The following is a 10,950-nucleotide window of genomic DNA, read 5'->3' as shown; positions in this document are numbered from 1 at the left end:
GTGGATGCCTTCACTCCAAGGGGGCTCTTCAGACACTCCTAGAGGGCTTGGAAGCGGCAGCTAGATGTTTTATGGCCAACTTCATAACAGCTAGGAAGTTGCTGGAAATAGGGCAGTCGCCTCTGACAGTGAGAATAACATGCAGATGCAGATGATGTTCTGACAGAGTGGATCAACTGTTGCTACCATGCTCTAAAGGAAAGGGCAGTTATTGACTACATTTTTGTGTGCTGTCAGTAAAGAGGAGTCAACGAGGAATGTTAAGACATTTTAAAGGGGGAGCTCACCAATGGTTAAAAATATTCATACTGATTTGCTGAGAGCATGAATATGTGGAGCAGAGCAGCTAATTCTTTAGAGCCTGTTAGAGGGTGAAACCTGTGTGAAATCAACTCATCCTGCAACTGCAGCGTTTTTATTGCATGTTTTACAGTGTGGCACAGGGGTGTATCCAGGCAGGGAATGGAAGCAACACTTGCACCCTATTGCTCCTCTAAATGAAGGCACATGAACTCTCACTTTCTTGCTCCTTCTCCCTGTAATGCAAACACACATGCAGACTTACGCATAAGCATATAAAATCAATTAATAGCTCGAGGCAAGGTGTATGTAGACTCCACCTCCAAATCATGCCATAGTCGGAAAAATCTGTGGAACATACACAATGTAGAAGAAGCAGCGTATCTTGTACCTAATTACAACAACACAAGCTTGTTCAATGGATATATAATTACAAAATGCATGTATTCCACCACAATCACGGCTGATTGAGATTTCATGCAAATATCTTGGATCTTAAAACAGATGCAGCGATGTGATTGGTGAGCTCCAGAAGGTTTGGACACATTGTCTATGCTCTCTAATGCAAATGACACCATTAGGAGCTTTTTGGCTCTGGGATAAAAAATAAAGACTGTTTTGATGCATTTTAAAATGCTTGTTTGTATGTTTGTCATACTGTCACAGACTGCAGTAACCCTGCTCTGTTCTCACACAGCGAAAGAAAGAAACTTATGTTGATTCTGTGTTTTGTTTGGACTGACTGGCTGGGTGAGTTTCTCAGAAAGTACCCACACCTGGGAGTGGCTTATTAACACTAGCTTAAAGTGGCCGGACAATGTCAAACAATGACAAACGCCTGCCAGTGGTTGCCCATTTATAGACAAATTCCCTGGACAATAGATTGGCTTGCGCTCCCAAAGTGGTTCCATTCATTTGCAATTGCAGGCAAGAGGTTGTTGTCCTGAAGTGGGCAATCAGAGACATGTGCATCTGCAGAGTGGAAATACACACACACACACACACAGAAACACACACATCCATAGTCCATACACGAAAACGGAGCGGACACACATCCATGCACGGCAGTAGTTACATTGCCGCTGCAGCCAGTGTGGCCTAGAATAGCACACAGGCTACATTCCTCTGCCCTCCCTCCATCGACTCACACAGCAGACTGGTGGGTCACATGGACTAACAGTGATCTCGGTGATCTTGGAGATGAAGTGCACATACCAGGATAACACTCTTGCTACACATACACATAGTTCAAATAGATAAGTAGGTGTAGACAAGTGCATGGAACATGCACGAGTACGCTAATGTTATGCTGTCTGACACACACTGGTCTCATGTATAGGCTACTGACTCACACATAATAAGCAGAAAATCATCCTTATTACAAAAAGTCTATCTATCTATCTATCTATCTATCTATCTATCTATCTATCTATCTAAATTAATAAAACTTAGCCCCTGTATTTTACAAACACAGGAGCAGCAGTTACTTATGATGACAAACAAGATGTCCAAGTGTTCTTTCAAAAAGAAACAGTGGGGAGGAGGGTATTTAAATTGGCTACTGTGTCACAGCTCTCCAACAGCCCTTTTTTTCTACGCCCATGCACAATTATATTAAGTAGGGCCAATAGGAACAAAGAAGAGGCAGGACCGAAGCTCCACCTCTCCCTTACTGCCTTCCTCTGAGCTTTTTAGATGTACATAATCCCTGAGTTGACCCAGAAAATAGGCAGTCGTTTCAAGATCTGATGCGGCAGTCTTTGTGCGCACCGTCCCCGCTTGAGCATGAAGCGTAACCCTGTGGAATACATACTGTAATTCGGAGGAGCTTTGCCTTGCAGAGGAAAACTGTTTAAAAAAGACGGAGCCGAAGCAAAGTCGCGCAACTTTGTGAAAACGTAGCGGATACGGGTAAGTGATCTTTATCGGATTTATTTGTTAGAGAAATTGGGGTTTTGGTCTGTGGTGCTCTCAAGGGCTGCTGCTGCTCCATTGTTTGCATTCCCTTGTTTCAAACTCGAGATTAAGAAAATAGATATTATTCCACAGTGTCGGGGAAATTGGTGAATACAAACATTTAAACGAGTCGATAAAATGAAATCGAAGCGGGGGACTGAAGCCTTTGTTGAATTTCGTGCCTTATTAGAAATGTGGTGATTCAGCTGTTGGGGAGATGTTGCATGATGTCAGTGTTCTTTGTTGCAACCTTACGTGCGTAAAATGTAACAGATTTTTTTCTGTCTCAGCTGGCATGCAACATAGATGGGATTTAAGCAATGCATTACGCGATGCACGCATTTTTCCTCTTTTCTTGTCGATCTAGTCGTGCATGAATTATTCGGCTGAAAATTCCAAACAATGTCGGACGTTAACCTGTAATTTCAACCTGGGCGTTCATTCCTTGGCACAAAGAGGGATGTTTTAGGAAGACCAAACACACGAGAAAGGTTTTTGGTGTTCACCAAAATGCAAAACAATCTTGCAGATTGTTTTTCCGGAAGCGTTTTTGGTGGTGTAACTTAAGGTGGCATTATGACATTAAAAGGGGAAAAAATGTATCTTTGTTTCTTTTCAGTGAAGATGAAGAGTGTGGTCACTATAAAAGAAGTCAATTGTCATTAAATTGTATTGGAATAAAGCAATGCTATATCTCACACATGACAACATCAACACTATTGTTTTTGTGTACCTTGACTAGTTTCATACTGGCTCACATTGAAGGACAGTTAAATATGCTATACATGCATGTCATGTCAGTATTAACCCTGCTGCACCTCCTCTAGTGTTTCTACTGCTTCCAAACATCTTGTTTGCCTCTTGTGTTGTCCTAATAGTGTCTCCTCTCTGCTTATAGACAGGAGGCATGGCAGACCATCTTATGATGCCCATGAATCACAGCTCAGCGGGCGCCAGTCTCCACGGTTACAGGATGGGCATGAACGGCCTGCAGGCAGGTCACCAGCAACATGCCAACCAGCAGGGCATGCGGGCGCTGCCCAATGGCCAGATGATGCACTACGGTGGCGCCCAGGCCAACATGGAGACCGCCATGAGGCAGCGGCAGGGCATGGTGGGTGGACCCATGAATGGACAGCTGAATGGGGCCCAGATGGGTCACCACCAGATGACCTCTGGTAACATGATGTATAATGGCCAGCTGCAGCAACAACAGCATCACCCTCAGCAGCAGCAGCAGCAACAGCATCACATGCATCCACAGCAGCACCAGCAACAAGCCCAGCACCCACAGCAGCAGCAACAACAGTTCATGAATGGTGGGTTAACATCTCAGCAGCTCATGGCCAGCATGCAGCTGCAGAAACTCAACACCCAGTACCATGGACACCCACTGGGGCCTATGGGTGGGAACCACATGGGGCCAACAACCCAGTACCGCATGAACCCGGCCCAGCTGGCTAACATGCAGCACATGGCTGGACCAGCACTGGCCCTGAACGGTATGGATGCAGATATGATCGACGAGGAGGTCCTGACCTCGCTGGTCATGGAGCTTGGCTTGGACCGGGTCCAGGAGCTGCCAGAACTCTTCCTTGGCCAGAATGAGTTTGACTTCATCTCAGACTTTGTCAGCAAACAGCAGCCCAGCACCGTTAGTTGCTGAGAGGATCTGGTTTGTGAAGGCGAACAAATGGAGACAGCAGAGTGAGAATTGTCCAGGATGGATGAAGAGTGCTCATCTCTTTACTTTTTATTTTGTGAGCACCCCGCTGTACGACCAAGCCAAGTTGCAGCGCAGGGTGCACAGAAGAGAACTCTGGATATCCACAGTGAACGCACAGTGCTCGAGTCTCACGTGCTGGTGGCCAGAGGGTGGTTGGCTTTAAGGCCTAGTTCCACCTCTCACATTTCCTGGACATGAATGTAATAAAGTAATGCTGAAATTGTCAAAAGCCACTCTGAACAATGCTATGACACTGTGTTTCCTCCAAGCCTGGACTTCATGACAGTTTACCAGTAAAAAGGTGTATTTATTTATTCCTATCTGAGAAAACTGATATAAAGAACAACCACCATCTCCATTTTGGGGTCCAAGTGGTTTTAATGATTTTTGAGAATGAGATGGGGAAGAAAATCGAATTTAAGTTCTCTGCTCATTAATTTTTTTTCCTCCATTATATTTGGCCTAGTATTAAGAATAAGCTCAGATGACAAGGTCATTTAAAAAGAGCCTGCATTTTGCTATCACAAAGGTCAGACACGACAGAAGTACGATGTTAAACAGATTTTAAAAATGGTTCACTTTTGGAAAAGTGGCCTTTTTTAGATGTGATGTTCTCAAAAATCTACTGCTTGTACTGTATGAAGCTGTAAAACTCCAACATGTCCACACTGTTGTGTTCTATTGGAGATGTAGAACCGCCTTAATCGCGCAGATTCTTATTTATTGGTTGTTTATATTGTCCCCTTTTTTGTGGTCAAGATGGGGGGATGGTCTTTGTGAAAGGGGTTTTGAGGATCAATAAAGATGGCCTGGATAGAAGTGTGGCCTGCTTTTCCATTCATTGCACAGTTCTTCCCCCCGGCAGTGGAAAGCTAGCTAAGTGCTTAGGTTAACCTCTGGGTGAAGGGAGACCTCAGTTTCTTTCAAGTCTGGAATGAAAACATTAAACGGATGCAATATTTATGCTTTTTGAGAGGGATATGTACTCTAGTATGTACCTCTTGGGTTTTCAGTATCATAACTCTCCTTAATTTGCCATTTTCATAGCTAAGACAAGGCACAGTGTCACTGATGATAACATGATTGACATGGAATTACATGTTTCTCTGCCAGTTGGCAAAAGAATAGCTGTATTATTATCTGTGTACATCTTATCTCAGGCGGTGGTATGGAATTTACTGCTCAACAGTTTTATTCAGGTGATTAGCTAAATAAATGCCACACACTGACATTACAGGTGGTGAAAAGGTTTACTATAATGCCAAAATATTCCATCAAAGGGTAGCAGGCTTACAAAAGCAGCATTTAAATAACATTGGTTTCTCTCCAGCACAACAAACATTTGTTTCTTTGCTGTGTGTAAAGAGTAATCTGTGTGTGGTTGGGGGAGGTGAAAATGACCAAAGAATGCTTACCTTGATGGGGGTTTAACTGACTTAAGGCTTGTAAGCCCTGACTCAAAGAAGGTTGGTGCCTTTTCCCAGCTCACCAGCTCAGTGGATGGTCAGAGAAACAGAATATTGCCCGTCAAACAATAACATTAAACAAATTATGCAAATTCAAAACAAACCCCTCTCCAGCCTAAGCCATGGCCAGTTGGGATAAAACAATTTTCCTCATACTGTATAATTGAAATTCATTATGAAATGAGGGTGAAGGGGTGTTCTGGGGTGGCTGAGTTTGTTGGAGTGTTTTGTGCCTTCGGGCTATGAAAATGCTTGATTGAGGTCATGTTGGGAATGTCATCACCGCATTTAGCTTTTTCACATTGTCAACAAAGGCATCTTTAGCAGCATCATGAGTAACAAGGGGAAAATGAGAGCACTGTTGTTGTTCGCAACCAGGAATAGCACTTGCTGATTGCTCAATTTTTGAGTCAACTCTGCTCTTAAAGCAGCCTCATCTCTTTCCATTTTCTCCAATTGTGTTAAACAGGGTGTGCTCTCAATACCAATTTGAAACATGGTATCATAGGTGATCCATAAATTCTGAAATATGTTGCCCATAAATGCAGGCTTGTTTCAAGTAACAAAGACTTGCTTAAGGGTGTATGTGTTGTGTATTTTCTTGGCTTGACACTGTCAAGAGAATGGCTCATAAGTAGGCCAACAGCCTTGGCACAGGGCTTAGTAACGGTTGCAGATCTCTTGCCCAGTGCCAATCTGGTGAGATGGTCTTCTGGTGAGTGGCACATGGGGCATGCTGGCACACTGTCAGAACTCTGTCTCCTCATATATCTCATAATTGTATGCTGCACTGTGAGCTCCTTGTTTAGGCCCAATTAAATGCAGATGTTGTGTTACTTGATTGTGACTCTATAGACAAATGGCTAACTATGCCAAACAGCCCTGTTTGCTCTCCCAATCCCTTGTTATGACTGCCGCTTGCCTCACAGAGTGCCAGTCTAGACACACACGCTAAGCAGGGTGGGACAGTCAGAGACGTTTACAGTTAGTTCTGTTTTTCTTACTTTCTCGTTTTTAGCCCACCCACAGAAACTGCTCGACACAACAGTGTCTTCCTGTGGCAGCTTGCTGTTTTCTCAATATAAGTCAGAGACCAAAAGCCACATTATGACAGAGAGGCAGACAGGCAAAGTGAAAGAGACAAAAGATAAGAAGAGGGGAGAGAAAATGTAAGGATCTCTCCAGTTTACAATTAGAAATTAGGTGGAGGGATTTTTTTGTTTTAGGGCATGGGGATTTTTTAGCTGGGTTTTCCCACAACACTTTTATGATTCCAATTAAAAGCCTTCAACAAAGATCACGCAAGGTATGCTAAATACAATCAAGTTAACATTTCCCTCTTCTGAGCCACATCTGTACATGAATTGTATACATCTATGCATCGTGCATCGGCTATTTTTCTTTTTTTTCCAGGCTTTGGTCCAGCTGATGCCAAACCTGAGCTCATGGTAATCTCAGGGGCTAGTGCCAAATGACGGATAGGTGTTCATTTGCTGCTGTCACGCATGGCCAAGTCTTCACATGCACTCACACACACACACACACACACACACACAGCATCAGCACACAACCTGATCAAACAGGCTAACAGGGATACCTCAATATCAGTGTGGAGCCAGGGGAAGATAAAGGATTTATGTCTCATCTCTGGTCATTGTGTCTGATCCTCGCAGCTACCCTTACAGCATGTTTGTAGATTGTGGTGAATTCATCGTCGGTGTAAATGAGACAATAGCGTTGGTGAAAGAGAAAGTGCAGCTAATGAAATATGTGGTGAACATCATGTGATTTAAAAAAAATATGACTGAGCATTCAATCTAAGATTAAAACTAAACCTGTCGTGTCAAGAATCCCCCCGATGTGAATAACTGTAAAGCAAAAAGTGAAATACACACGAAACTGAGAATCAAAGTGAGAAGACAACTTGAGTTTCCCACGAGTGGATGAGTTATTTATTGACAACAGGAACATGTTTCTATCTGTGTGTGTGTGTGTGTGTCTGTTTGAATATTGTATGAAGAGGGCGCATGCTTGAACTTGTCCGCTTTAACAAGAGAGTTTGGAGTTTTTTTTGCCATGTTTTGTGCTAACCTTGTGTGTGTGTGTGTGTGTGTGGTGTATGAATGTGTTTGTGTGCTGGCAGGGGGTAAATAAACAGCAGATCCCTCAGGGCAGGGGTTATTCAGTGGACATGTTGCTCAAGCCGAACTTCCTGATTTTCTAGCTGAACAGTCACCTTCTAGCTCCACTTGACATGCAGTCTTATTGGACACTGCTCTTCCCTCCCCCAGCTTTAGGTTCTCCTCACAAAAAGCTAAAATATCACAGATATTTCAATGCAACAGGCCCTCTGTGGAAAACATCAGTTGTTGCACTGTTGGATTTTGCTCCCAGGCTTTTAGTAAAGCTCAGCGTCTTCTAAGCAACACAACCTTTTCTCTTTCCCACATGAGGGAAAAAGCAATATAATCCCATCACACTTTCTTTCCTGGAGCCACATAGTTTAGCTGTGTCTCAGTAATTGTTTTGTTTTCCATGAGTCCTGCTGAGGAGGCTTTTAAATGCAGCCGTGTACCTTGTGCATGCAGAGGTAAGTGGCTGATTTTGGCATGTCGGGGCAGGTGACACAGAGGTTGCCTAGTGACTAGCGACTCCTCCTCTGACCCCCCTCCCCAAATCTGGGGTTGAATGGTTTGCCAGCTCTTTGAAGTAAAGGGAGGGGATGTAAATAATTTATTTTCCTGCACACAGCTGACACTTCTCCGTCGAGCTGGCTCAAACACATCGTGGTGTCCCAACAATGTCTAAAGGTGGTAAATATTTAAGGGTTGTGTGATTTACACAGCAAGAGCCAAACTGAGTTGAGCTGCGGTTTCACAATAGTGGCAGAAAGTTAACCTTGGTGTCAGCATGTATCCAATACAGCTGTTTTGTTAATAACGCTTGTTAAAATGTTTTTTAAGTGTGTTTTTTTTTATTTGTTCGTTTTTTTATCATGAACATCAGCATATTTCATATTCACTTTGAATAATGTTAAAATTACCTTTCAAATACACCCTCATTGTTTGGCTCTCTGATGTGTCAAAACCTGCCCAGCCGATTATAAAGAAATACTAATATTCAACAGGGGATTGACACAAAAACAGCAACACTTGTGCGATGTAATAATGTCCAAAACAAAAGCCCTGCAAATAATATCACCCTTTTTGAAGCTTAAACCATGGAATTTTTAATGACACTGTCAGCAAGGTGGTAATTGAACACAGTTGTTCCCCTTTTTTACACTGTGCAAAATAATGTAGAGTTGTATCAACACATAACTGACAGTCTCAAGATTGAACATTTTAAGTTTCACAAAACCAGTATTTTGCTGTAGAGCTTTTTCATTGGATTATATTGTATTGTAGAATTCATCATTGTATTCGCCTCATGTACTTGCAATTTTATTTGACTCGAGCCCATTTAATGTGAGCAGGGAAATTATCCAGGCCAGCCCTGAAGAGTTACAGGTTTGTAGGTTAGAATAGAGGGAAACAGTATTAGCACAGGCTATGTTCTGTACACAGTGTCTTTGTGAGCAAGGCTTTAAGCCTAATCTGGTGACAGTGGCAAGCACATGCTACCAAAGACAGAGTAACAGGCTATAGGCTGGGGGGGTGGAATTAATACAAGAGAGCAGTTCTTGTCAGGCTTTACACAAGTGTTATCCTGCTGATGAAATCTCCATATACTGTATAAGGTAATCTGTGAATGCCAAGGAGAATCATGTTCACATCTGCTTTTTGATTATATTAGTGAGTAATTTTCACCCGTGCATCTGTTATACCTGTGCTTTTCTGTGTTTGTGTTTTATTTTCTGTGTGTGTGTGATCCATGCTTTTTTTTTTGGAGTCATGGACAGATAATACCCACGCTGCCGTGTGACCAACATTTTCCTTGCAGGAAAATCCTGACATTAGCTGGCACGCACCATCTGTAGGCAGGGGCCTGATTGGGTGAGGGGCTGTCAAGAGAGAGAGAAGAGTTCTTAGCAGATATTATCTCCCAATAAAAGTCAATGGAGACGAGCAAGTGGCCTCATTTGTGGAAGGTGGTGAAATCAAATATGATGTTAGAAACAATCGTACGTAGACATGGATGAAAGTGTTATGTAATACAGACCCTACTTCCCTGAAATGTCATGATTCCTCTGAGGTGTGGTAGTATTTTCTTTTTCCATCCCTCAGTATTTGGTAATACAACGTGTAGTTTTGTTCCACAACAACTGACCAATCAGACAGAAGTGTCCTATACTGCGTTGTGTGGACTCACTCACTGAAAAGCCAAATAAAATAATAAACCTTAAACAGAGACAGTTCAGACTGATCATACCCAGAGTAAGTGAACTTGAAGCATTTAGATAATGCATTTAATGCATTATAAACCAGGAATTTGCGCAATCTGGAAAAATGTTTCAAAGATCAACCTGACAAAGAAATTCAAGTATATGTTTTTATTATGACTGACGCCTCAGGGCTTTGCAGGCACACCAGGATCTGAGGCCCTCACCCCCACTTAAAGTACCTCAACTGACAGCCCAAAGGCATGCTGGGAAATCTGGTATCAGCTGGAGAGGAAGGTTGTGGACTGAGCACCTTTTTCTTTTGTCTTTCTCTCTAACTGTGCCCACACTTGTCTGTAGAGAGCAGATGCCAGGCTGGTTCTGTAGAATATATGGCACTTCCATGCCATAACATGACAGCAGCAGCAAGACTCGAAAAAGTCGGGGTTTTTTCTCTCACAGTTATAACTGATCTGCAAGCCTGCAAAACTTCCTTTCATACATACTGAAACTGTCTCGCTGTTCTGTATGGTGTATGACTGTTGGGGCAAAGACAGTACTGGATGACTCAGGAGCTCTGCTTAGAATTGTTGGTAAATATCAGGGGCAGGATTTCCCCAAATTATCTAAAACCATTGTGTGTCATGACAATGAAGATAATCTGTCATGCATATATGTTCCCAGATGACCTAACCAGTGCTGTTGAATATTCACTCTAATACTGAAAGACCTCTCTGTCTGCTGTCTTACCAGCAGAACAAGAATGGCACCTAATAAAAGTCCCACTCTAGTGTTAGGAGCTAAAGTGAAAACTCACTTCACAACCTTCACAAACACAATATGCAGCACAAGGAGCTGTTATTTCTATAAATAGCGCCAGTTTCATGCACAACACTTTGGCTACTATTACACATCAACAAGCACAGGCATCAGCCACGAGCTCTGAGCTTGTCACATGTGCCTGAGCATAACACACAAACACAGCACAGATTGTGCGTATGTGTCATATGCTCACACACAGAGACATGCATTCATACTCATCCATGTCAGTAAGAATCAGTGGGTTTGGTCACTGTTTTCAACCCTACATGATATGTTTTCCTGTTTTCACTAGGAGGATGTGGTTAGATTTTCTTGTCTTGTATCAGGTCGCTTCAGTAAACACAAGTAATTTTCACCCA

At 42.8% G+C, this 10,950-nt stretch overlaps 1 protein-coding gene across 1 annotated transcript; it reads left to right on the top strand.

The window, feature by feature from the left end:
- Positions 1–1,972: 1,972 nt before the first annotated feature.
- Positions 1,973–4,801, top strand: cited4b (Cbp/p300-interacting transactivator, with Glu/Asp-rich carboxy-terminal domain, 4b). The gene is made up of 2 exons (XM_042424145.1): positions 1,973–2,211; positions 3,155–4,801. Exon 2 carries the CDS (start codon positions 3,164–3,166, stop codon positions 3,920–3,922), a length of 759 nt encoding a protein of 252 aa, XP_042280079.1. The 5' UTR covers positions 1,973–2,211; positions 3,155–3,163; the 3' UTR covers positions 3,923–4,801.
- Positions 4,802–10,950: the final 6,149 nt, after the last annotated feature.

The sequence above is a fragment of the Thunnus maccoyii genome, chromosome 10 (assembly GCF_910596095.1).
Source record: "Thunnus maccoyii chromosome 10, fThuMac1.1, whole genome shotgun sequence".
NCBI lineage: Eukaryota > Metazoa > Chordata > Actinopteri > Scombriformes > Scombridae > Thunnus > Thunnus maccoyii.
The sequence above is the reverse complement of the archived record's forward strand: the minus strand, read 5'-3'. Positions and strand labels throughout refer to the sequence as shown.

Bases quoted from the DNA above. Each gene is read 5' to 3' on its own strand.
- cited4b (XM_042424145.1), top strand. From the start codon at position 3,164: ATGGCAGACCATCTTATGATGCCCATGAATCACAGCTCAGCGGGCGCC.